Source organism: Mustela nivalis, assembly GCF_964662115.1.
Source record: "Mustela nivalis genome assembly, chromosome: 12".
Lineage (NCBI taxonomy): Eukaryota > Metazoa > Chordata > Mammalia > Carnivora > Mustelidae > Mustela > Mustela nivalis.
This window is the reverse complement of record NC_139031.1, coordinates 89,653,821-89,681,306: the sequence shown is the minus strand read 5'-3', so window position 1 is coordinate 89,681,306 and position 27,486 is coordinate 89,653,821. Positions and strand designations below refer to the sequence as shown.

Below are 27,486 nucleotides of genomic sequence, written 5' to 3'. Positions count from 1 at the left end.
TCTCAATATCCTTCTGAAGGATCATCTATGCATATTTTCCATTGAAAGCTGGCATCCCAGGGGCATCTGGTGGCTCAGTCGGTTGGGCGTCTGCCTTCAGCTGGGCTTCTGATCCCAGGGTCCCTGGACTGAGCCCTGCACCAGGTTCCCTGCTGAGAGGAGAGCCTGCTTCTTCCTCTCCTCCTCACTCCGCTTGTCTTCTCTCTGTTTTTCTTTTTCTCTTGAATAAATAAATAAATAAAATCTAAAAAAAAATTAAAGCCAACATCTCGGAATCTTTCCTGGAATTTCTTTTGACTTTGTAAATGCTAGAGAACAGATTAGTTCAGTTTAGGATATTACAATGTAAAATTTGGATTGTATAAAATCTGGAAGATTATAATAATAATGACGATGATTCTTCCTATATAGTAGTTGTATCTTTTCTGAAAATTTGGCACAAGATCTGGTGATGGAAGCCATGTTAGACAACTTGATTATGTGGTTAAAATATCCTTGGTCTATATTATGGTACCTGGAGGTTGTAAAGAAGGTGTCTGTCTTACCTCTCTATTTTGCCCAGCAGTCTCTGAGCCTACAATATTTTTATGGAAAAATAGAACTATCTGAACCCTCATGGCTCCTGCCAGGGATTTTGTATGTAGCTTATTGCTGCATCTACCTTATGTAGAAGGTAGTAAGACAGCAGTCAGTACATACAGTTTCTTTATTTTTATTATTTTTAAAGATTTTATTTACTTATTTTAGAGAGACAGAGAACATGAGTGAGTTGAGCAGAGGGAGAGGGACTAGGAACTCTGCACTGAGCATGAAATCCAACACGGGGCTCGATCTCACGCCCTCCAGATCATGACTTGAGCGCAGATCAACACCTGAGAATTTACTTAAGAAGAAAGGCTGTGATTCAGATCACTTCCCTAAGAAAAATATAAACACTTAATCTCTACATTGGTTTTCCATCCAGCCATGTTTATCTGAATTGCCCCTTCTAGGAATTTCCTTTTTTATTTCTGCCCAGGTCCCCTGGCTCAGGATTTGCCAGCTAAGGTGGCCTTCCTGTCTGCCAAAGTAGTGGGCCCAGTTAGCAATCCTTCCCAAGGCACCGGGATCCCTGATGGGTCACAGGCGCCATATTGAAATTGACACGGGAGTCCTGAACTGCTCCTTTAACCTGTGACTCAGGAAGACCATAGTCAGGGACAAGGGCTACTGGGGTCTCTCTGGGCCCCCCATGGTCAGCTGCTCTGCTGCCGTGAACGTGAAGGGAGACCTGCCTGGACTAGGGGCTGATGGGGGGATGGTGATCCCAGGGCCCCCTGTTCTCTTTCCTGCCATCCTTTCAGCCTGACTGTTGTCCCGTTGCTGTGTTCCCTCTGAGGAAATCGGGGGAGTGGGCTTTGCTCTGACACATTCACATGCCATCTTTTGAATGCCCCCCCCTTGCTGCTCCTCACATCACGTGATGCTCAGGCCTCCCCCTTTTTGCTATCATTAGGATACTCTGCTTCCTACAGCAGGTAATTGGTCCTCGACTCTTTTCATCAGAGGCTCTAATGGCATGCTTATGAACAGTTAGGAATTAAGCCATGCAGCGTCCTTCAAGAGAACTCGAGTTTTAGCATCAACGGAATTTTCTTTCTTTTTCCCCAGAGGCATTTGGCTGACTGAGCAGTCACAAATGGGTGGCTAATTTAGTTGTCATGCTTTTGTTTTCCAAGCACCCCCCCACCCCCGCATTTCTTGACATGATCCTCCACCATACTAGATTTTTTAAAAAGGAGACATTGCCTTGAAAGCATGCAGCTAAGCTCCTGTCAGGAGCAGTGGGCTGGCCTGGCCTCCTGCCCTTCTGGGCCCTGGACTCCCCAGGGGTCTGCCCACAGCAGAGGGAGGTGCCCCTGTTCTGATGGCCTCGGGAGTGATCTGATATCCGGTCTGTTCTGCATGAGTCAGGGGGCTGCTGAGAGGATGCCCTCCTAGAATTAGGACACGTCCCAGAGCCGCACTCCTTGTAAACAGAGATTTCACGGGACATGAATGAGCTCAGTCACACGTTTTATTCGGTCATAAATGAAGGATTTATGACCTGTTCGGGTCGTGACAGGCTTGCTGGGCAATTCTTGCTCTGTTTCCATGGTGGGAAATCATCAGAACCGTCTCATGTTTTGCCAGGGCAGAACTTCCAACGAGTCAGAGCTGAGAGCCTCTAGTCAGATTTCAGTGGGTCTCCATGACCCGTTCAGGAGTCTGTGTGAGGACAGCAAAACAAAACACAAGGGATCGACCCATTTTTGTCTGTTTTATGCAGACAGAGCTGTAGTCAGAATGCTTGGTGGGTAGGGCGTGGAAATCAGTCCCTGGGGAGGTCACATGTGAATCCCTGTGGGGTGCTTTCTCTTTCTCAATATCTCTGGCACTTAAAGCAAACTCAGGGTGATGGGTGTGCACTGAGCATGTATTTTCATTTGACTGTCAAAGGGTCTGTTTACCAAGCCATTTCGAGCGTCTTTGCATGTAGGAACCCGGCTCACACTGAGGCAGCTGTGGTGACTGTTCCCCTCCGGGTGCCCTTTGTGGGAAATGTCCCGTTCTCCCGGCTGAGGCTCCTAGCGCAGTACAGGAAGCACACAGGCAGGGGAGCTGGGGGCCCCAACGCAGGGTTTCTGGGCCTACTCCGTCCTGGTCGCCGGAATGCCACCTGGACACAGCTGGTGCTGCCTCTTGAGGAATCAAAATTTTAGCAAACGCCTTAATCCCCCAGTAACAGCAGCGTCTGACCCAGGCTTCAGCACATCCAGCCCTAGGACCCCTGAGTGGGGAGGTCAGGGGGACCTCAACACTGTCACCAGACCCTGTCTTCCCGCTGGCCCCTCTTTTCTGAGGACACCCGTCAACTTCCTGGGGATGCCCATCGTCTTCCTGGGGCAGGCAGCAATGGGCTCTGATGGGGTCCGAGATCAAAGGATCAAGACTGATACAAAGTGAAGGTTAAGCAAAGCTGTATTTCATGCCAGCACTGAGAATCAAACTGACCAGCCGGGACCATCTCTTATGCAACCCTGCCCAGCCTCACAGATCAGCTTTTATAGAGCAAAGGCCATGTGGTTGAGCCTGGCCAATGAGATTGTAACACACAGAGAAAGCTGCATAGTCATGCTAGGTCACACAAGGGTGGCCAATTGAATTACAATTTACCCTATAGTAGCTGTTTGAACTAGCCTATCACTTTGATCAGAAATGGCGCCCCAGTTTGGCACCCACAAGGCGGGGTTTACATTTTTTGGTGGTTAGGGAGATAGTGTGTGCGCTTTACTAATTGGACACCTCCATCTGGGCTCTTTGTTATCTCTGCCTGACCTGACCCGTCCATGTATCTGGGCTCCGTTATCAGGGACTGGTCTGCCATATTTTACTGGTTTCTCAGACTTGTTTCTAAGTAAGTTCCTCTGGGAGGGCAGGGTCAATTTAAGGTCACTTCATAAACAACAAAATGGCTGTTCTACTGAGATGGGGTCACTCTGGCTAAGTAGGACTTTACACTCCCCCCCCTTTTTTGGAGATTAGTCAAATCCTTGACTTTTTAGCCAGTTTTATGTCCTCCTGTTGTAAGGGGTTATATTGAGCTTATAAGATTAACATTTTTACTGCCCCAATTCTGTTTTGTCAAATGACATTAGGGCATTTATAATGCAGGGGCCAAAAAGTGGCATCAGTAATAGTAAAACCAGGGGGGCCTGTAATTGCTGATATTAGGGAAGTTATTCATGGAGACCAGTTGAATAAACTTTTACATCATCCCTGGGAGTTCCTGCATTGTTGTTTGCACTCATCTAGTCTCTTTTTAATGGCTGCCAGACTGTTTTTAATGACTCCAGTGTGATTTACCCAGAAGCAGCATTTCTTCCTTAGGGCTACGCAGAGACCTCCTTTTTTAAGGAATAGTATGTCAAGCCCTCTTTTATTTTGCAGTACTACTTCAGCTAAAGAGCTTAAGGAATCAGTTAGCTTGTCTATATTTTTATGTATACAGTGTAGGTCAGCATCTGCTTGGGACCCAAGAGCCTCAAAATCTACTTTCTCCTTTATTAAGGCTGTGGTTCCTACTGCTGTGGACTCTGCTATCCCTGCCACCAGGGGGTGCTGGAATTAGGATGGGAACCACACGCTTTGTTTGTTCTATCCCTGCAATAAGATGTTGGAACCCCTTGGTTTCTCATAATAATCTACTTGGGGAAGGATGTGGGCAGTTATATAGAGTTTGTTCCAGGAAGAGTTTTGGAACAAAGCAAGATTAAGGCATGGTGTGAGCCCTGAACTGCAAGCAAACCAGGCCCCAGCAGGGGCCTTAAGGAAGTTAGTGAAGACAGTAGGGACTATTATAGTCTCATATAGGTCTTTATATTGGGAAGCTTGCTTTTGTGTGTGTGTGTGTGTGTGTGTGTGTGTGTGTGTGTGTCACAAGGCAAAGTCCCTTTTCTTTTATATCTCCTAGGGTTAGTCTAGGCACCTTTTTCCTCTCACAAGAGTTATAAGAACTTTTATTTCTAATCTGTCCCTTCCAAGTCCCTATGATAATGTTAGCCCCCATTTTAATATAATATGGGGGTTGAGGGTTTAAGCCTAGCCAACAGTCTCGAGTAATATTAGGGTCTGAAGTATTTAAAAAGCTAAACATTTAATCTACCAATGGGAGTAAAACTTTGGTGGCGCTGTTGTCACTGTCAACATTTTTTTTTTTTTTTAATCCTCTATGACAGCCTCTTTTGGGATTGGGGTGGTATGGTTGGATTTGGTGGCTTGGGAGGATTTAAAACTGGGTTTGGCCCTATAGACCGGGGTAGTTCTCTAATTTTTATTTTTTGGATGGTGAATTGCCCACCTCTGTCTGTGCCAGCTTTATAATATCTGAAGCCCCAAGATCGGCCATACTCCCAAAGACGGTCTTTGGGGTTGATGATTGTGATAGATATGTTTGTACAAAATCTCCCATATTGGTGGGATGTGGTTGAGGGGAAGATCCCCGCAGCCAAATTTCCAACAAATTTTTTTTTGTGTTACATAGTTGTTTGTTCTGGTGGGTACTACAGTTATGTAGGGATTATGGTTTGTTTCCCAGTCAGAGGCTTTTGTCTCACAACCCCATCATGTACAATAATAGTCTGAAGCCCCCCCCATATTCTGTATAGACCCCTGTACTAGGACATATGTAATAAGGGATGTACGCGATGCAGGGGTTACAGGTGCCAGTTGACATATGGTTACATTAAATTGCACAGTCAGCTGATAAGTTAGCTATTCACTGTTTTGTATAACTTTTTTCACTTTTAGTAATTTCATTTGTTTAATTTTCTACCTATACTTTTCTGTCTGATGAGGTGACTCAGAAGTTTTTACATAAACAGGTAACAATAGGAGCAACAGTGAACTCCATGAATTCATTGTTTTTTGAGTCTTAACTTTAGTCCATGATTGGTGGGATCCATTGGCAGTGGCATCCATCTCTGGGGGCGTCCTCGTTCTCAGCTCATTTGACGTGATCTGCGTGAATCCAGGCCCGGATGCCCTCTACTTTTACTGCTGTGGGGCTGGTCAGGATGACAGTAAATTGTCCCTTTTAGCAAGGTTTCAAGTTTCCCACTTGGTGGCGGCATATTTAAACCCAGTCCCCAGGTTGGTAAGGATCTGGATCCATCTCTGTCTCCGTCTCACTATGGGCAGTCCGGATCCCTGCGTGGGCTCTTTTTAAGACAGACTGTAGTCTAGCCTGCAGTGACTAGAGTACAGACTGATCAGATATTTCCACTAGGGCAACCTTTTGTGGCTGAGGTTAGAGTGGTGGCGGGGGGTCTTCCGAACATTATTTCAAATGGGGTCATCTTGTTTAAGTAGGGTGTACACCGCACCTTAAGGAGGGCCACGATGTACGGTATTTGGTCTCAATGGAGATTGAAGACCTTACTCTGGGTAGAGTAGATTTGAGCCAAGGCAAATGTTTCTTCCGGTGGCCACCCTGTGGAGAAAGTGGGCCACTCTAACTGGCAGAGTGTTTTTAGTTTTCCCGGGTAAACCTTGTCACCCGACTGGGTGGCTTTACCCTGAAAATCCTTGAAATACTGGAGAACAAGACTTAGGGGTGTCACAGGTCCCTTGCTCCCCACTTGCTCCATTTTTTTAAACACAACAAACAATACAACAGACAACAAAAAGACAAGATAAAGACAACTGCAGACCAGCGGCCCTTCCTCAACCAGATATCAAGTCTAAGGGTGTGCAAGATATAATCCCAACTCAAAAATATAACCTGCACCAGGGTCAGTAGTCACGGTCATCACCATCAGTGGACAGAGTAATTCAGGACCCGCTGAGAGTTTCCTAGTCAACATTTCCTCTCCCTGAGGAAGTGTCCCTGCTGCTGTCGGAGCCACCAAAGTGGGGGAGGAGGGGTGGGGGGGCAGTCACACAGGATTAACTAGAGACAGAAACCTTCCAACAGATCGATTTAAATACAGTCTGGCTGGTGGTCAGCAGACAATCTGGAATAACCCAGGAACTGGGGGGAGATGTCCGTACAAGGGGTCCAGAGTGGAAGGGGCCGAGCTCTCATTCAAACCCTCACAGGAACCTCAAATGCTGCGTCTTCCTCATCAGTGGAGCAGGGACTGTTACGCTGGTCCCGCTTGCTAGGTGTGGGGCTTGTGGGGTCCCACGTGGGGCCCCAGGTGAGATCCTTGGCCCATCACACGTGCGTGACAAGTTTGTCTTTCTTCGCCGTCTTACCTTTGGGAAGAAGCACAGGCAACAGACCTTTAGTGATAAGGTCACTGGAAAGCTCAGCGCTGGGACTATGGCCCCTCATGCACCTGGAAGCCATGGCAGGGATGGCCTGTTGTAATGGTGACTGTCATCCAGCACCCAGCAGCCTGTGGGAGGGATGACACTGGGTGCTGCACACATCCTCCTGTCACGTCCCCCTCAGTGCTGCAACACACAGCTAGCACACTGTCCCCAGGAGGGAGAAGGATGTTCTGCGTGGTGACCTTCCAGGCCCTGCAGTTTTCTCTGCACAAGTGGGGGGCCCAGACAGGTTTTCCTTGGTACAGGTTGTGACACTGTATTCAGGAATGGGTGGAGGTGGGAGAGAGGCAGGTGGCGGGGGTGGGGGAATACACACTCCCCCTGTGCATCACCCCCTAGCAGCGATCTGGGGGCACGGGACCTCATTAGCCTGCTGGAGCGAACCACCCCCGGCATAGGGGATTCTGCCGTTCCATGCCTGTCGCTGCCCCAAGTTCATCAGATGGCTTGGCATGCATGCCAGAAGCACGTCCTCACCGCAGGTCAGGAGGAGATGTTTGGGGTCTATTACCTGCAGGTGGGGGAGGCTGGTTGGCAGGTAGGCAGTGGCACCTGTGGGAGAGGCTGGTCCTGGGGCAACATGCCAGCAGCATCGTGATCTGTTTACTGAATTTGCCTCCCCGCATGGGTGACGCCATGCTGGTGATACTTCCTGGCCTCGAGAGAGGTTAAAATTCACAGGGAAACATGGCAAAATGCCAGCAAGAGTATCATCAGTACCTTCTACAGGACTCTGCTGGGAACTAGGATGAGCCTGGATACAGGACGTCAGTAGTCCCTCAGAGATCTAAGCTGATCCGTAGGAAATTTCAAATGTGGAATCTCCACGTTAAAATGATCTGTTGAATGCCAACACCTAATTTTTAAGGTTATTTTTGTGACAATTATAAAAACCATGCCCAGCTGCCAAGGAATGTCCCTCCAACTGTGAGTGGCTCTCAGCTAGAATACAGAAGGACTTCCAGTCATCAGCCGCGAGTGGGGCCCTCGGACAAAGCAGCAGAACCAATCTTGTCATGAGAGGCAAGGATAGGCAGCCGAACTGGCATGGGCTGAGGATGCAGAGGAGACTCGGTGTGCAAACAGCCTCCTGGTGCAGAGGAATGGGGTTAGTGGGGACACTGGGGAATTGAAATAACGTTTGCCATTGCATTAATACTGTACCGTGTAAATACCTTCATCCTGATAAAAGTCCCATGACGATATAAGATGGTAACTTTGGGGGAAACTGGTACAAAGGAGACAAGAATCCCCTCTACCACGTTTGTAGTTCTTTGGGCAACTGGAAGTTATTTCAGAATAAAAAGTTAAAGATGCATTACAGAACAACCCAAAATGCAGCACATTTTGGATTCTGAGTCAAAGAAAAAGGCATTGCGCTTGCGGTACATTGAGAGGAAAATTTGGAATACTTGAACAAAGATTCAGTCTGGGAAATCTGGGTGGAAAGAAATGAGAAAGAACCTGGGTTCTCCGGAAGGCCGTGCTTGAACATGTGCGGTGAAGGGGGGAGGTGGCGAAGGGAGGATGTGGTGAAGAGACGTCTGTGCCCACCCCCTGGGAACGCCCCCAATCCTGATGCAAGCGCCCCACTTCTGTTTCCCTCTCAGCTGTACTGGGACCATGTCACACACTTCCTGACATACCCCAGCCCTACAGGCCTTAGCAAACCCAGTGCAGGGGTCAGTAAGAGCCCCTCACAGGAAGACGGTCAATGCGGTCTAATGCATTAGGCCTCGTTATGAGAACCTCAAGTGAGGTGTCAGACGGTGGGGAAAATTGTTTTCCAAAACCGCTCTTAATCATATTATAGACGACTTCCATGCCTCATGTTTTCTGGACATGGATAATTGGCAAAATATCGGTTCCAGAATGTGCTTCAAGCTTATTTTCCAGTTTTTTAATTGCTTATTATTTTAAAACCAGAAACTTCAATGTGATGTCTAACTCCACATTCAAAACCCACATTTCTGGGACCTGGAAGAACAAAATATGTCCCAACACAGCCTCCGGGAGCCTCCTCTGAGGCGGTGTTTTGTCTGTTTCTCACTGGACAAGACAAAGCCTTGTGATTTCTGCTCTGCACCTGTTGTCTTGAAAACCTGGGACATCCTTGTTATTCCCTCGCTCTGTATTCTCCCTCTAGCTCCCCGCTGCCCCTCAGGCTCTCCCTCCCTGCGCAGGAAAACCTTCACGTCCACCACTGCTGCTCTGTGTTTCCGATGGTTCTTCGAAATGCCTGTTTCTCGCATAAACCAGTAAGCGTACCAAGTGTAGGGTTTGCCATCACCACCCTTCCTATCCTGTCATTCGGTACGGCACTTCCTCATGCTGGGATTCCAGAATTAAGCTTTTCTATTTCTACCATGGTCTGCATGCATTCCTTCAGATCCAGCCAAAGGTATGTCATACATACAGACGGGCAGAGACACTAGTCTCAAACACGGATGCGGTGACCTGGTGTTTGGTCGGCCACATGTCGCCTGGGACCGTTGGACACCCAAGAGTCAGGGTTATGACTGAGAAACCAGAGTAATTCATGAGGAATGTAGGATTCATCTGTTTACTTAACCCGTGGTTCTGAATGCATGTCTGTGTGTATCTGTCTGTGTGATCATGGGGGGTTATACATTCCAGAATTTGGAACTCTGATTTTTGTAAGTTTTATTTATGATTTCTTTCTTTACAGGATAATGCAGATCTTAATGATTTCTCTCCCTTTACTATTTTCTCCCACTTCTGTTTCCCCTCAAGGGGCCGGTGGCTGGTCTCCACTTGTGTCAGATAAATACCAGTGGCTGCAGGTCGACCTTGGAGAGAGAATGGAGGTCACAGCTGTGGCCACGCAGGGAGGGTATGGGAGCTCCGACTGGGTGACCAGCTACGTCCTCATGTTCAGTGACGGCGGGAGGAACTGGAAGCAGTACCGGCGAGAAGAAAGCGTCTCGGTATGTTCCTTCCTGAGAGCTGTCTCTCGGTATGAATTGTGCCAGTCACTCCCTGTTGCTGCGGATCTGTCAGACTGAGCACAGAGACGGAGCCCCCAAAAGTACCTGAGTGTGTTTTCAAGTGAATATAAGATGCGTGTGGCCCTGTATGATCTATGCGCTAAGTCAAATAGCCCTGTGCTGCAGTGAAACACTGAAAATGTCTCCCCGCTGTTCCTGGACATAGTGTGCAATCGAAGGGGAGAGGTCACGTGCAGCCCAGAAGATGGTGTCAGTTGTTCAGCTGAGTATATACGTTCCTCCAAGTCCTCCAGTTAAGTGAGATTTCTGAAAGTCTCCAGACACTGACACACACACATCATGGGCAGTCTCCGTTTGGACGATGGCATGTTGAGGGACATATGTCTGGCTCTAGCAGGAACCTGGGCACTTGTGTGGTCCCTTGTCTTTCATGGGGGTAGATATCAGGGATTCTTTGGAGTCACAATGACTTAAACTCTCTTACACCAGGGATGTGCTTTCTGCTTCTGATTCCATACCCGCTCTTCTTTGAGAAGAATTAAATTTCGCTCTCCTGACTTTCTGAATATTAAAATATATGGACTTTATCAGATATTCAGAGTTTTGAGTCTTCAGATCATAGTGTTCCCTGAGGGAGGAGCTCTGAAGATAGAGTGGGGTAAGCGTCTGCTGTGTTGCTGTTGGCTTTTGGGGCAACAGGGGCAGGGCTGTGGCCTCAAGATTTCTCAGGTGGAGAAGGAATTACTTTCTTATAATTAAAAATACACTAGGGGTGCCTGGGTGGCTCAGTTGGTTGAGCTTCCAACTGTTGGTTCACGTCGTGATCTCAGGGTCCTGGGATCAAGCTCTCTGTTGGCTCCATGCTCAGTGGGGTGTCTGCTTGAGATTCTCTCTCTCCCTCTCCTTCTGCTCTCTCCTCTTCCTTGTTCCCATGCACTCTGTCTCATGAATAAATAAATCTTTAAAAAAATACACTTTACATGGTTTCCAGGGGCTAGGGGAAGGGAAGAATGGAGAATTACTGTTTAATGGGGACAGCTTCAGTTTAGAAGATGAGAAAGTTCTGGGGGTGCATGACGGTGACAGTTGTCCAGCCGTGTGATTGTTAGTGGTACACAATGGCTTAGAAGTGGCCAAAGTGGTGAATTTTATATTAGGAAAATTTACCCACAATAAAAAAAAATACATTTTAGGTTCCATTTAATTTAGGTAAGGATATTTAGCTAAGTCTTAAAAAATTGTCTTGTCATGGTAAGAGGGGAGATATCAGCGAAAAAGCCATTACTTGTTAGCTGGTAGCACATTAGCTTATCTGTAACACTAACAAGGGACAAAATGATAATACTATTGGGTAACAAATTGGCCTCATTTGAACTCCCTTAGAACTCTGTAACTTAGTATAACTTCATAGCTTATGGCCTATTTAATTTTTTATCTCTGGACCTCTTTTAGTTCATCAATAGATGTTGATTTAAATTGAATTAGGAAGAACTAGTCAGTTGTCTAACACTGGGTAAAAGAACAAAATCAGCGAGAATTTGTGTTTAGGGGACCAGCTGACTTTAATACCCCAAACAGGCAGTTACCAAGTGTGTGTTTGGAAGTACATCTCGACATTGAGCTAATTCTAGGCATGCCAGGTCCAAACCAGGGTTAAGACCAACATTAATTAAGAATGAACAACAGTTAAAAGTTAAGGAAGCATTTACCTATATAGAGAGCTTTTGTTCCAAATTAAATCTTGCTTTTCGAAATCAGGTAATGGATCACTAACGCGTGCTTATTCTTAGTTGTATTAACCAAGGTTCATATTTTTACCCCCATCCCACCCCAGTACAAGGATGCAACATTGTGACCATTCCTGTTTTTTAGCTAAGCAGTTTTGGGGGGACCCAAACCTAAGCATCACCTTGTGGCACCTTGTTTCCAGGAGCCCAGGGGAGTAAGGACCAAGGATAGTGGTGTTACTGACCCTAGACCACGCAGCTGAGGATGGATGCTTGGACTCCTCGGTCCCACTGGCCGTCGCATGGTCACGACTAGTGTGGTGGCCTCCGTCCCACACCCGGGGAGCTCACTCACAGAGACCCGCCTTGGTAAATGTTTGCTGGATGAGTGCAGGGGTGGAATCTACCTTCCCTTGAGGTAGGACGGCTTCTCCTGAGCTCCCTGCTCTGCGCCCTTTGAGGCCCTCGTCTCGGCGCAGGGCTTCTTGAAGCTCCTCCGGGGCAGGGATTCCTTCTGCAGTTCGGTCTCCTCTAGGAAAGGCGCTCCCCCAGACAGTGCTTCAGCCATCCCCACAGCGCACATGGTGCTGTCTCCACCCCAGACTGCGTACACGGCTGGCTCTGGCCACAGTAAGTCCCACAAGCTGATAATTAGGAGATTCTACACACAGTCTCTTGAAGATGATTGGGCAGATTTGGCTGCTCTCTTGCCCTTTTCACACAGAGGACCTGCTCTTAACCCTAAAGCACGTACCTTCCCGGAGGCCCTTCCCACTCTTCAGGTGCTGGTTTTTAATCTGTGCTTCCCTGACATTTGAGAGTTAATTATGATTCTAAAAACTTTCCTTGAGATATTTACCCTCTTTATCAGCAGAAGAGATACCGTCATTTTCCTGGTTTTGTGCTACTCCTGTAAAAAACGATCCGGCGCTTTATGAGACAGAGCTGTTAGGTCACGGTTTCTGTAGGTCTGAAGTCTGGTTCACCTGGCTGGGTCCTCTGGGTAAGCTGTTGGCTGAGCTGCACTTTTTCCCCTTCTGGATGTCTGGAGATCCCTGGGATCCTCCTCAGGTCCTGTGATTCACTGGGGGGACTTACGGGACCAATGCATAGTCATAAAACTATGATGTGTCCAGGGTACAAAGCGGAAAGAGTAAAGGAAAAAGGTCGATGGGATGAAGTCTGTAGGAAACCAGGCATGAGCCTCCAGGGGTCCTCTCCAAGCAGAGCCATACAGAACGTGCTAAGTTCCCTCCAGAACAAGTGAGAACTGTCCTCGCCAAGTGTGGTCCACCATGGAAACTCATTAGAGACTCAGCAGCCTGGGCATTTATCGGAGGCCGGTCACACAGGCTCCCTCCTTGCAAGACCCCGACCAGGACGATGGTTACTGAGTGTAAATGAGTTGTTCGCACAAACGTTAGGCACAGTGAGCCGCTCGCATTATTAGGGTCTTGGGACTGTACCAGCCTTGAGATTTGAATCGGTCTAGGTGATTTAGGAGTCCGACCACTGTGAAGAGGAGGATTCAGGTGGTCTCGGGCTCAGTTGAACCCAAGAGGGAGGCCTGCCCCCCGCCTTCCCTGTGTCAGCTACTGGCATGTTTTCCCCGGTGCAGATGGATGGGGTTCGGAAGCCTGGGGAGGCGCTCAGACTTGTCTGGCTCTGGCGGAGGGGCCATCTGAGAACTCCCATCTGTGGTCATTGGAAGAGTCCTTGCCACTGGGTGGTGCCACCTGCCCCACACTAGGCACTGAGGGTCCTGCAGCCTGGGCTGTGGGTAGAGCCATGTAGAGACCTTGCAGCCACCCTCATGGGCTGCCGTGGACTAAGAAGGGAGGGATGCTGGGAGGGTCATATTTTCAAATCTCCTAGTCTTCATCTCTCTTTATGATCCTCTGCTTTCTTTTATATTTATCTGCTTTCCTCTGCCTATACATTGCGTCTTTCTACTCCTGTCCTCCCCTTCTCTGCAAGAGAGAGGACCTGGATGACAACGGGCCTTACAACCCAACAGGAGGCCTACAGTCCATCAGCATCACTTGGGATCCTGACAGAGATAATGGGGTTTCAGCCCCCATCCTGGCTTCCTGGATCCCAGATCTGCATTTTTTAAAAAAGATTTTATTTATTTATCTGTCAGACAGAGATCACAAGTAGGCAGAGAGGCAGGCAGACAGAGAAGGGGAAGCAGGCTCCTCGCTGAGCAGAGACCCAAATGTGGGGCTCAATCCCAGGACCCTGAGATCATGACCTGAGCCGAAGGCCAAGGCTTAATCCACTGAGCCACCCAGGCGCCCTGCAGATCTGCATTTTAACAAGATTCCCAGAGGATCCCAGAAGTGCTGACTGAAAGACCCATGTTCCATCTGTGAGAGAAGTGGTTCTGCTCCTTTAGTGACCTTACCTGCCTGGATTGCAGGAGATTACAACCTGCTGGAGCATGCAGCTTGTCCCGGGCACCTGTTACCCTGAGCCATGTTCTTCCCTTTAATGAGTCCTTAGGACTATCACTCCATTGTCTTTTGGCTGCAGGACACTCGCTTTCTCCCCAATAGTCACCAACCTACTGGAACAAACCCCGGAGTGTCTTCTCATTGCTTCTATCAACAATGACCAAGTGCTTAAAGTTAATACCATCTCTGAGAAATAGATTATTTCCTAAACCTATACATTTTGCATTAATTAGGGCTTTATTCTTAACTCCTGAGAACTCAAGTTCAAAGATTATGTATCTCTTAGGATTTCAAGACTGGGCTATTACCCGGAACATACTGACAACTTAGAATTTAAGTGGCGTTTTCTTCCTCTGCAGGTTGTTTGCACGAGAAAGGCATAGTCTAAGGATAGACTGGTAAATGGATTTGGAGAAAGAAAAACAACAACAGAAATTATTTGAAATAAACATAGGATCTAGTATAATAATTCTATTGAATAGATTTCTTTTGCCTGGAGAAAATGTGTATCAGTAGGTCCTTGGGTGAAAATAAAAGAGAAATCACAAGGAATTTGGAAGGCAGCTGTGCTCACCACTATACCACCAACGCGAAATAGCAAAGAATTTAAAACTTTGTTCTACTTTGGATAATTTACAACCTGAACCAAGCAGAAAGTGTTGACTGATTAGTGAGGCTAAGTAACATTACATGGAAAGACAGGACAATCTCGTAGTGCTCTACAAGAGTGACAGAGGTGACTCCAAAGGTTTAGGGTAGAAGAAATGACAGGAAAATGCTGGGAGCAAAGCAGATGGGATGGGGCCGCCAGTTACTTCTGCAATGGTTCGTGTGTTTGAGGGAAGGGGCTGGTGCGCCTACAGGAAAATAATTGCTTGTGAAATGCAGGTCACAGGCACATGTGTTTGTAGTTCAGGATATGTTTGAAACATGGATTCACCAGAAAAAAATCCCAAACTATTGAATTCAGATTTAAATGAACCGTGGCTACTTGGTGTAAGTAGAAAAATCATGAGACCCGTACCTGATTTCAGAATAAAAAGAGATAAGAACCATGTCCAATCATAAGAAGATCAACTTGAATCAGAAATAAGGAAGCATGTGAGCAAGATAGTAGGCACTCTGCTGAGTATGCAGCTTGGCTGGGAGCTGAAGTGGAAACTCGTTGGACGCAGCCCCTGTGAGGTCAGTCGCTAAGTCTGTGCCAGTTTATTTCAGGTCTGGGTGTGCACGTTCACTATTGAGCTGACGACCCGACAGAACCAAGCTCCACCTCACATAGGCAGTTGCAGAAAGGGTGTGCAGGGCCTGCAAGGTCAGACTGGGGTCTGGGCCAATGCCAGGCTCACCAGGTCCAAGTGCGGCTCTGAGACCAGTCGGTTTATAGCAGAATGGGAGCAGCACTTGACGATTCCATTATGGGTCAGTTCCGTGTACTCAGCCTTGCAGGGACATGGGTTTCTCCCGCTTAACCGTCCTGCTGCTCACCTACAGCGTATTGATCACCACAGCAGCCCCTCTTGACCCTTCTGTGTGGATGGCACTTAACTGTTGTGGACGGTGATTGGATTTTCTATGCGTGTCTTCCCTTCCTGGGCTCTGAGGGCCATTAGGTCAGGGACTGATCTCCGGGGAAGCCCAGGCCTATTATGGTTTCTCGATAAAGGGCTGTTGGGTTGAATTAAGGGAAGGTTGCTGTTCTCCAATAGGCCTCAGCCACATGCGTAGTTAACGATATGGAAACCTTAGCCACCCATGGGATGTGGCTTGTGCGGTGGGAGGCTTTTGGTGCCAAATATGAAAGTGAGAAGTTTAACACTTTGTTCCCACAAAGTTGTACATGGATGATGCCTATTGAGCCTAAGGTGGTCTCCTGTGTGCCCTTAACTGCAGGTCTCAGTGACAGCAGATAAATGCGGGATTCCATCCTGGAAAACTGTCCTTCTTCCCTCCCTCCCTCCCTTCCCTCCTTCCTTCCTTCTCTGTCAATGACAATCCTCCCCAGCCCGAAAACCTTCACTCTGTGCTGAAATTGCTTGGGCAATCTCTGCTTTCTCATGTCTCGCACACTACTCTCTCATGTCCCACATTCTACTCTCTTGTCTTGCACACCACTCTCTCATGTCTTGCCCGCTAGTCTCTCATGTCCCGCACACTACTCTCACTCCAGTCATTCATCTCGTGACTGTTTCACATCAGTTCTGGCATCAGGGTCTCTGACTTGTTTCTCTGTCTATCGTTTGTACCTACTTCATTAAAAGTAGGATTTTAAAAAAATTTCTTGGAAGAACACAAAAATAAAAAATTTAAAAAATCCTTTTTGTGTTAAGCAGGAAAAGTGAACAATGGAAAAATTAAGTTCTTACAGAAAAGTTTCTGCAGCAGCACAGTCATGGAAAGGAACCGTCATTGAGCTGAGTCTCGGGGAGGCAGAAGGCAGGGAAGCTCAGGGAATCTCCAGAAGAGTCTCCTGGAGAGTCTTCCCAGCCCCTGGCAACTCGGGCAGCTGAGCTTCAGAGGATATGGTACCAACAGTTGGTCTCAGATGGAGGGACCATTAACTCTACACTTTCTACAACTTGCAGATACCGTAAATATACAGAATGCGCAAGTGTGGTGTGTACTTATGCATTCTGTATACATACAGTATCTCTTCAAGTTGGAGAAATTGTGCTCTCCTGCAGTTAGAAAGTTTTCTGCCTTTGATGCAGAGCACACTTTGTAAATTTGTGTAGACAAAGGCAGCAATGAAATAAATTATATTATTTTGCAAAAGAGGATGACAGGTTTTCAGTATTTAAAAAAATGTTCATGTAGCTGGTCTTAAAACTCCAAAATGGTGAGGATTTCTGATTAGCAATCCTTAGAAAGGTGTGTTCCAGGGGTCTGCTAGCTTGTTCTGTAAAGGGGCAGATGACAAATGTTTTCAGTGTTGTAGCCCATACAGTCTCTGTTGTAGCTCCTCCCTTGTGTGAAAGCAGCCAGAGGCATTGTGTAAGTGAACAAGTGTGGCTGTGTTCTAATAAAACTTTATTGTTATATTAATAAATATATTAATATATTAAGTATGGTTATATTATTAATTATATAATTATATATTAATTATATTAATATATTAATATAAATATATTAATAAAACAAAAACATGCACTGGCTGCATTTGGCTCTGGGCTACATGTTGCTTGATCCCTGGTTTAGTCCATTTTGTATCTGTCTAAGGCATGAGGTAGGGATCCATGCTCATGGATTTTGCCAGGTGGCTGCCTAGTTGCTACAGTATCATTTACTGAGCAGTGTTAGGCAGGAAACAGGATTAGCATGGATGTAAAACAGACACCTGCTCGGCAATCTGAAGGAGACCAGTGTTTTTCACATTTCTGTCATGAGGTCTTATGGGTGACTTGTCTTCATAATGGGTTGTCTTACTTAGGTTAAAAGTAGTCTTTCCCCTTATTGTTTGTTCATCTCTGGATTCAGTTTTAAGCTTCTACTTCTGCCTTATTTCAGAACCTGTCTCAGAGATAGTCAATCTGGGATTTCCTTTACTTTTGAGAATTTGGAGGGCTTCTTAAAAGCACTTATCCCACCTGACCTTAAAAAATGAACGTGTTAAGCCTCTAACCTTGCATTCTCAAGTTATGAAGTGCATTCACATAGAGAGGGAAATAATATGAGAGGCATAAAAATTAGAAATGAAAATAAATTATCATTATATGTTCTTGGAGAACCGTAGAAAATCTCCTGGGAAAGAATTAAAAAAAAAATAAATTAACTCAGCAATGTTTCTCCTCATGAAAGTAATTTCCAAAATTAATTAATTTCTCTTTGTACCTATAAGTAATTAGTTAAATGATAAAGGAACCATGGACTTCATTTATAATAGAATCACAAACAATAAAATTGACAAGAAATGTTCCCAAAAATACTTAAAACACCATTGAGGGGCATCAAAGAAAAGTGAGATTAATCCTTGTCCTTAGGTATCAAGACTTGGTAGTGTAATGATGTGTGATGTATGCTCACCTTAACTAACCCTGAAATAAAATGAAGTCTTTCTTTCTTTTCCTTCCTTCCCTTCTCTCTTTCTTTCTATTTTATTTATTTGACAGAGAGAGAGAGAGAGAGAGAGAGAGTGATAGAAGGAGCACAAGTAGGGGAATTGGGAGAGTGAGAGCAGGCTTCCCATTGAGCAGGGAGTCTGATGCGGGCCTCGATCCCAGGACCCTGGGATCATGACCTGAGCTGAAGGCAGACGCTTAACCACTGAGCCACCCAGGCGCCCCTGAAATGAGGTCTTCTTACTTTCATTTCAAAATGTTTTTTATGGGGCACCTGGGTGGCTCAGTGGGTTAAAGCCTCTGCTTTCGGCTCAGGTCAAGATCTCAAGGTCCTGGGATCAAGCCCTGCATCGGGTTCTCTGCTCAGTGGGGAACCTGTTTTCTCCTCTCCTTCTCTGTCTCTCTCTGCCTACCTCTCTTTCTACTTGTGATCTGTCAAATAAATAAATAAATAAAAATCTTTAAAATGTTTTTTATGCTGAAGTAGCCACAGCAATTTATTAAAAGAATAGTATTAAAGGAAATTATTCCTATTAAGTTACTAAAATGCCTTACAAAGCTTAAATGTAGCTGTTTGAAACTACTTAATATTAACATTGTTTATATAAGCATATTAATGCAAAGATTAGTGAAGAAACATAATAGGATTCACTAATAAATATATTTACAGAATTAGCAAAGAATGTGGCATTTCAAGTTAGTGACAAAAAATAGACTATTCAATAAATGATACTGGGACAACTTGGAAAAAAAATAAATAAAGTTGGATCCCTATTTTATACCTTAAATAGATACAATTTAAAATAAATCAGCCACAGAGAAAGGGCTAGATGCAATTAGAAAATGTTTTGTATGGATTATTGGAAAGAGCATGCTAAGGAAAATGGGAAACACAGATGCTGCAAAAAAAAAAAAAGATTGATAAACCAGATTAATTTTAAAATGATGTGTGGAAAAAATTGCTGTGAGAAGACACCAAACATAAATTGGGGAAAATTTAAATATATATGACAAAGAATGAGTTTTCTTCATTTATAAAGCATTCTTGTAAATAAATGGGTATGATTTTAAAAAATCATTTTAAAATGGGTAAAGATAGGGACTCCTGTTGGCTCAGTGGGTTAAGCATCTTCCTTCTACTCAGATCATGACCCCAGGGTCCTGGGATTGAGTCCTGCACCGGGCTCCTTGCTCCGCGGGGGGCCTGCTTTTCCCTTTGCCTGCTCTGCCTGCTCTGCCTGTTGCTCTCCATGCTTCAGCTCTCTCTCTCTGACAAATAAATAAATAATCTTGAAAAAAAAATTGGGTAAAGATAGAAATAGGCTATAAACAAAATGAAAGAGTTTTATAATTGCATGAAAAGTTGTTCACTCTCACAAACCCTTGGAGGGCAATTTCCATAAAAATTAAGTAAAGGGAGTCCGAAACGCCTGCTGTGTAGCTCTGAAGATGACAGTCCAGAAGGAGCAGCACCTTAAGTCCCCTCAGTGCTCCGTCTACACTGAGTAGAAACTGCACTCCTGGGAACGAATCCCACAGAGACACGTGAACGACACAGAATACGCCTGTGAGGACAGTGTCATGTCCTCACAGTCACCGTCTGGTTCTCTGCCGCTGGTGAGCGCAGAGATAAAGCATTCTATGGAGCAGTATTGCATCAAGTGCCTTCCTTTGAAAAGGGGGAGGTGAATCTGTTGATAATGAGCTTCAGGAAATGCTAGTTTAAAGTGAGGAAAAGCGATGCACACACTGTGCCCCCATCCGAGGTCCCCAAGATGACCGTGCACATACGCGGTAACTCTGGAAAGACACACAGCAAATTAGTAATAGCACTTCTCACTCTGTGGAAGGGGCTGGGGGCTAAAAATACACAATAATTGTTATTTTTAAACTACATGTATATATTGCTGTTCGATTAAATACTGGGTGCTGAAAGGTTTTAAAAAAACAAAATACAAAACAGTTAATTTTTATTGTGGTAAAAAGCACATAACATTAAATTAACTATCTTAACGGGTTTTAGGTGTTAAGTAGAACTACTGAAGTTAATTATTTTAAGTAATATATTAGGTATATTCATGCCGTCGAGTTACACATTTCCAGAAGTTTCTCATCTTAGAAAATGGAAGGAGGTCCGAACACACTGAACACGAAGTTTTCCTTCCTCCTCTCCCCAGCCCTCGGAAACCACATTTTATTAACTGTGTCTAGGACTTAGACTGCTTCAGGTGCTTCGTGTAAGTGGAATCCTATAGCATGAGTCTAGCTGTGGCTGCCTTACTTCACTCAGCATAAGGTCTTTGAGGTTCATCCACGTTGTAACACGGGATAGGACCTCTTTCCTTGTAATGGCTGCATAGTATCCCATTGTCTTGATACACCATCTTTTCTTTTTATCTGTTGCAATGATCTGAATGTTTGTGTCCCACCTGAAGTCACTGCTTTAACCCAAACCCCCAATGGTGATGACAATATTAGCAGGTGGGGCCTTTGGGTGGTGCTTAGGTCATGGGAGCAGAATCCTCTAGAAATGGACGGCACCTTATCAAAGAGGCTCAGACACACGCCTACCCCCTTCTGCCCTGTGAGGACACAGTGAATGTGTGTGGCCCAGAAGAGGGTCCTCACTGGTCATGTTGGTACACCAGCCCCAGACTTCCGGCCTTCAGAACTGTGAGCGGTAATTTTCTGTCATTTAGAAAGCACCCAGTTTACAGTGATTTGTTCTACCAGCCTAAACAGACTGAAATATCCCTTCATCCATTAATGGCCCCTTGAGGAGCTTCTACCTCTTGGCTAATGTGAATAATACTGCATTGAACATGGGTGTGCACCTGTCTCTTGGGGATCCTGATTTGAAGGTTTTGGACATATCCCCAGAAGTGTAATTGCTGGATATGGTGATTCTATTTTAAGTTTTTAAGGAAGCTCCAAACTCTTTTCCTCAGGGGCTGCACGATTTTGCATTCCCACCAATAGTGCACAAGGGTTCTAATTTCTTATCTACACAGTGTGTTTCTGTGGTTCTCTTACCCTTGAGCTTTGTAAGGACAGGTAATCCCCAGTGGACCCTGAGTGGCCCCACATGTCCTTGCTGGGTGTGCCAGGAGTGCAGGACCCTGGCTGTGGTTAATAGAGGCCATTCTCAGGGTGTGTCAGAATAGCGACCCTGAGAGCTGAGGGGCTGCCTCCCCAGACCCAGTCCAGGTTTGCTTCTCCTCACTCTGTGTGGATCCCCCCATGCTCTGTGCTCTTGTCCTCTAAAGCAGTAGGACCCTTTGCATCTCTGTGGTTCTCAAGAAGGCGTGATGAGCCGACCCCATATTCACAAAGCCACAACTTCTCTGTTGGGTGAATGGCTTCTAAAATGGTGTCATTCCTGGCTATATTCCTGGATGACCGTGACTTCCATGATGCCAGACTCTCCCTGATGGCATTTGGAAACTTCTAGTTACTGATTTCCCTCTTTCATGGTGCTTCTGTGTTGGCCTTTCTCCCCAACCTTGACATAAATTGTGTCGATTCTAAGATCTACAGGCTAAAGGCTACAAGGCATATTCATTCATGCTGTTCTTATTACACATAAAAAATAAAAATATGCTCGCTATTTATTTGAGATTGTCAGCTGAAATGAGGATTTAGGCTTGAGTGTCCTTCATGTAAATAGAATCTTAAGTCATCTCCACTGTGACTATATTCCTAATATAGGCTTTTTGATATAGATAAGAATAGATACTATTCCAATTTAAGGAAAACTTCTTTAGGTGACTTTCATCTTACATATAAAAGGGCAAGCTGCCTCTGGAATTATGGTACAGAGGTATGTGTATGGAGATGAGCATGTCTGTCTGTCCCGTTCCTGTCCACCAGCTGAGCTCCATGCCTGAGATACCAGACCTCCTGCCAGTCATAGTCCCTGTGATGCTGTGCTGTGTTCAAAACATTTTTACTTTCTTATTGGCATAATCTTTTTCCTCATGCCTTTGAGGAGAAATCAGTTAAAACTATTAAAAGAGCCCAGTTTTGAAAAAGAGTTCAAGGAGCAGTGAACAAGAAAAGAGGGCAGATAGCGGATGTCCCAGAACTTTGCCTCATGTCACGTCTGTGACCAAGAGAGAGAAGTTTAAAATCCTCCCCATTTGATGTGAATAAGACAAAGGCACTTTATTTGGATTTGATCCCGTCTTCTATTATGTATTTTTCTTTATTTTTTATTTTCAGCATAACAGTATTCATTATTTTTGCACCACACCCAGTGCTCCATGCAATCCATGCCCTCTTTAATATCCACCACCTAGTACACCGACCTCCCACCCCCCCGCCCCTTCAAAACCCTCAGATTGTTTTTTAATGGTCTTAATCATTCAAACCCGAGTGGCTTGTTTTCCTTTCAGAGCTTTGATCACTATAAGGATTCAATAGCCTTCTTTTTTCAAAGAAGAAGAGAAAATTTTCAGGACCATGGAAAGAGACCCCCTGGGGAGCTGGGCACCTTCTGCAGAAAAGAGCTTTATTATGGGAAGTTCCCACTGAGGGAAGATTCAGACCCAGCACAAGCTCCTATTTTCTGGGAGGAAACTTAAGGGTTAGCAGAAAAGTGTCTTGAAATGGAAGGCGAAGTTACTGTGGTAGTGCTTTTTTTTTTCTGTATGCCTCCAAATAATAACAAGTGAAATGCTCAATGCATTCATCACCTTGTCAAAGATTTTCTACCCTTAAATTAAATAAATCTGCTTATCGATTATTAAGGAGGCACACAGTGATCTCCTGGCTCTCTTGAAAAACCTGCCTCTCAGACACTCCTGGGCACCTTAAGGTGGGAAGGAATTAAGTCTATCCCTGTAAGATTTTCCTAGGTACGGTTACTAAGTGCCTCGGGCTCAACACAACAGAAATCCATTCTTGCATGACTCTGGAGCTAGAGTACAAACTCAATCTGTTGTCAGGCCATGTCCTTCTAATGGTTTGATGTTGTTGGTGATTCTTGGGGCCACTGACGTGTAGATGGATCAGTGCGATGTCTGCTTCAGTCACCACGTGGCATCTTCCCTGTGTCGTCTTGTTGTCTGCCCTCTGCTCTCGTCTCTCTCCTTATAAACTACCCAGTTGTACTGATTTAGGGCCCATCCCAGTGACCTCATCTTAACTTGACTGTTGCAAAGACCAGATAATAAACAAGGTCACATTCACAGGTCCCAGAGCTGGAATTCCAACACATCCCAACATCACAATGGCTTGGGAGGTCAAAGACAGCTGTAGTCAAGTGATAGTTATTAGACAAGAGGAGAGAGACTTTCTTATTTTGTCTGTTGTGACCATTTTTTATAAGGGAGGAAGAACATAATCTGGAATTGATAGGGAATTGAAGAAAAATGCTTTTGAAGAAGAGGGAAGATGAGCAAACAGCACCCCAATTGCAACGTGCAGTGGGACCCAGAGAGGGAAGCAGGTGTGTGAGCCAGCTGATGCCCGGGGGCTGGCGTCCGACATCTAGTGAGCATTTACTATGAGCCAGGCGTGGTTTTAAGGATTCTAGGTGCTTTATGTCATTTCATCTTGTTCAGCAGGTGTCTTCATGTTGCAGAACGAGAAACTGAAGCTCCAAGTTACACAATGGTCAGTTTCAGGGCTACCCTGTAGTAGTGTTAGATATGGTCAACATAGTCCTTTAGTTTCCTTTTTGTTCTTGTTACCTGCTTTGAGATCGCTTCCTGGCACATGCAGAAGAAAGCCTTACTGAACAGTTGGGGAGGAAACACGAGACGGTAGCCAGAGGCAGATCTGGGTCCCCCAGGGCTTGGGTTTTGCAGGTGAATGTGCACCCAAGGACAGTGGTCAGGAGATGTCTGGGGACTTGCTGCCCTCGGGATCCTCTGTGGCATTCCAGAATGATGTGGTTTGGCTGCCGTCCCAGCTCCGCCTGGGCCTCAGTTCCGAGAGCTCTGCCATCTTGTTCAGAGTTCCCCCACAGTGCCTCTACTTATGGTTTCTCTCCGGTGGGAGTGAGATGCAGAATAGGCATGGCAGTTCCCTCCAGGTTTGGGCACCAGCAAAGAGAGCTTCTCAGCGTTGGGAAAACCCATTGTCTGCTTCATCCCAGGCTGGGGACTTGCTCAGCATCTCGGGGCATCTTGGTTCAGGGAAATGCAAGGTAGTGAAGATGGCCATCCTAGAAGTCTCTGATTTTCTCTGGCCCTTGTCTGGACACAGTGTCTCTGAGCTCAATTCTCTCTCTGCCTTTCTGGCTTTCATATCCTTTTTCTCTGAAGCCATTGCCATAGGAGATCCTCCTCTCCAGCCCTTATACCTCTTGTTCTCTGGATCACTCCAATCCTGGAGCCTGGTCCTGAGGAACCACCATGGGCCAAGCATGAATCAGAAGAATCGAGAGATTAGGATATGGGACACAGGGGAGAGGCAGCTGGAAGTTCCCAGCTCCCTCTCCATGTGCAGAGCCTCAGATGCCTGCCACTTGACTGCCAGCCTCCCCCCAACTCCCTGGGCAGGGACAGCACCCCAGAGCCAAGGCTCTCCATTCAGCAATTCCATTTCATTTTTAACTCTCATTTTAAGTTTCTCCTTCACACTTTGTGGCTGAATGTGCTTCGGTTTTGCTTTCTGCTTTTTACTCCTGATGTTAGCATTGTGACTTCCAAGTTATACGTTTTTTTTTTTTTTTAATTAGACATTTTATGTTGTTTGCTGAAGGCAGATTTTGTTACCTCAGTCCTGCTTAGCCTATTGGGCAGCCTCTGGAGATGGTCATGCTCCTGCTTTGCGGTCCCCAAGAAGCCCAGTGGGGACAGGCTCATAGACAACCTTCTGGGAGAGGCTGCTCCCCATTCTCAGGGTGGGGAGCAGTTTCAGTGAGACGTGACTTCTCAGCTGTATGACCTGCTCCCATGCAAATCATAGGGGGGTGGGAGGGTGAGCCTCTGCTTTTATCCCAGTGGAGTCATGGATTGTAACTACCTGTGTTTCACTGCTCTATGTGGATTAATGAGTCAGACAGAGTTCATTACCCTGAAGAAATGTGGTGGTGCCAGCTACATTTAGGTTAAGAGAGTGGGCATTCTGAGCACCTTTGGGGCTCAGGCAGTCAGGTGTCTGCCTTCAGCTCACTTCATGATCCTGGGGTCCTGGGATCGATCCCCGTCTCGGGCTCCCTGCTCAGTGGGGAGGCTGCTTCTCACTCTCTCCTGTCCCTGCTCGTGTGCTCTCTTTGTGTGTGCACATGCATTCTCTCTCTCTCTCAAATAAATAAATAAAATATTAAAAAAAGAAAGAAACACCAGAATGGACATTTTGGGGCCCTCACTGTGTGAAGCCGGTGGTGGGTATATTCCCACTGTGTGAGGACAGGTGAGAAATTGTGCCAAGTGTCCTGCCACTCTGTGACTCCAAACGAGGCACGATGGCAGATGGGTCCCATGTCACTGCTGTCATGTTGGGGGTGGGCACAGTGGATGATGCGCAGGGTGAGCAGGAGATCGGCACTGGGGGGTGGGGGTGGGTGGGGTTCCCCATCACCTCAGGGAGTATATGTGCAGGAATTGGGTTTCTCACTGGATTGCAAATCAGGTTGGGTCTCATTCACATTAATGAAAGCGCACTTTTTGTTTAAGTATTTCTTATTGTGGTAAAGCAGACACAACATAGAAGTTAACTTTGTAACAGTTTTCAAGTAGACGGGTCAATGGCATTAGCATTTTCACACTGTAGTCTCCCCAGAATCCTTGCCGTCTTCCCGAACGGAAACTCACTGCCTTCTAGATACTAATTCCTCATCCCTGCCTTTCTCCAGACCCCGGCAACCACGGTTCCACTTTCTGTCTCCGTGAATTTGACTCATCCGGGCACCTCATCTAGGTGGCATCGTACAATTTTGTCCTTCCCTGACGGGCAGATCTCATGCAGCATAATGTCCTCCAGGTCCATCCGTTCTGGGGTGTGTGTCAAATTCTAAGGAATGTTCTATGGCATGTATATGCCAGCTCTGCTCTTCCCTTGAGGGATCCGTGGACTTTCCCACCTTTAGGCTGTAGGGGATAAAGTTGCTGTGAATTTGGGTGAACAAATATCTCTTTGAGACCTTGATTTCAGTTCTTTTGGGTGTGTACCAACAAGTACAATTCCTGGATTCTATGTAATTCTGTTTTTGAGTTTTTGAAGAGCTGTCTGCTTTGCTGTGTTGCATTCCCACCAGCGCACAATGTCTCCAACTCACCTTTATCAACACATCTTAACTTCCCATTGAAAACACAGCCAAAAGGTGTGAGTGTAGTTTTGATTTGCATGTCCCTGATGAATTCCAGTGTTAAGCCTCTTTTCATGTGCTCACTGGGCATTTGTATGTTTTCTTTGGATAAATGTCTATTGAAGTACTTTGTGCATTTTAAAATCAAGGTGTTTGACTTTTTTGTTTGTTGGGATGTACAAAGTTCTTTATGTATTCCGGACATGAACCCCAAATCAGATAGACGATTTGCAGATATTTTCTGTCATTCGTGGGTCGCCATTTCACTCTGCTGATGGCATTATTTGATACACAAAAGTTTTAAATTTTGATGTATTCGAATTTATCTATTTTACCTGTTGTTGTCTGTGCTTTTAGTGTCCTATCCTAAAATTATCAGCAAATTTAACATGATAAAGCTTTTGTCCTGTGTTTCTTCCGTAAGACTTTTTATAGTCCTAGGTCATATGCTGAGGACTTTGATTCATTTAGAGTTAATTTTTGTATACGGTATAAGGTGAAGGTCCATTTTTATTCCTTTGCATACTATTATCCAATTTTCCTAGCCTCCGTTGTTGGAAAACTGTCCTTTTCCCTCTTGAATAATCCTGGCACACATGTTGAAAATTATTTGTAGATCCCTTTGCAAAGCATTAACATCTTAAAAATATCAAGTTTTCCAAAACATGGACATGGTGTAGCCTTCCAATTATAATTGTATTTTTTCATTTCTTTCAGCAGCATTTCATAGTTTCCAGTGTACAACTCTACTACCCCTTGGCTAAGATTATCCCAATGTATTTTATTCTTTTTGATGCTGTTATAAATGAACTTGTCTCCTTAGTATCCTTCATTGCTAGGCTATTGAATCGCAGCAGATTTTTTATGTTGATTTTGGTCAACTATCATTGATTAGTTCTAAAAGTGTTGCTGTTTTCCTGGAATCTTTAGGGTTTTCTACGTATACGAACATGCCGTCTGCAAATAGAGATAATTTTATGTATTTCTTTCCAATTTGGATCCCTTTCATGCCTAATGGTTCTGGCTTGTACTTCCAGTATTATGTTTTGTAGAAGTGACAAAATCTGGCATCCCTGAATTGTTCCTGATCTTAGAGGAAAAGCTTGTAACCTTTCCCTGTGGTGTATGATGTGGGTATGATGTGGGAAACCCACAGGGTTTCTC

The 27,486-nt window shown here is 45.5% G+C and overlaps 1 protein-coding gene across 7 annotated transcripts in view; it reads left to right on the top strand.

The window, feature by feature from the left end:
- Nucleotides 1-27,486, top strand: part of LOC309844800 (contactin-associated protein-like 3) — a 173,906-nt gene that overhangs the window by 27,801 nt on the left and 118,619 nt on the right. For 6 of the 7 annotated variants that reach the window (XM_082692044.1, XM_082692040.1, XM_082692043.1 and 3 more), the window contains one exon: nucleotides 9,610-9,803. In XM_082692044.1, the coding sequence (XP_082548170.1) occupies nucleotides 9,610-9,803 (194 nt within the window). Of the gene's footprint in view, nucleotides 1-9,148; nucleotides 9,257-9,609; nucleotides 9,804-27,486 lie in introns of those variants that run through there. The other variant, XM_082692042.1, reaches the window with a different exon arrangement.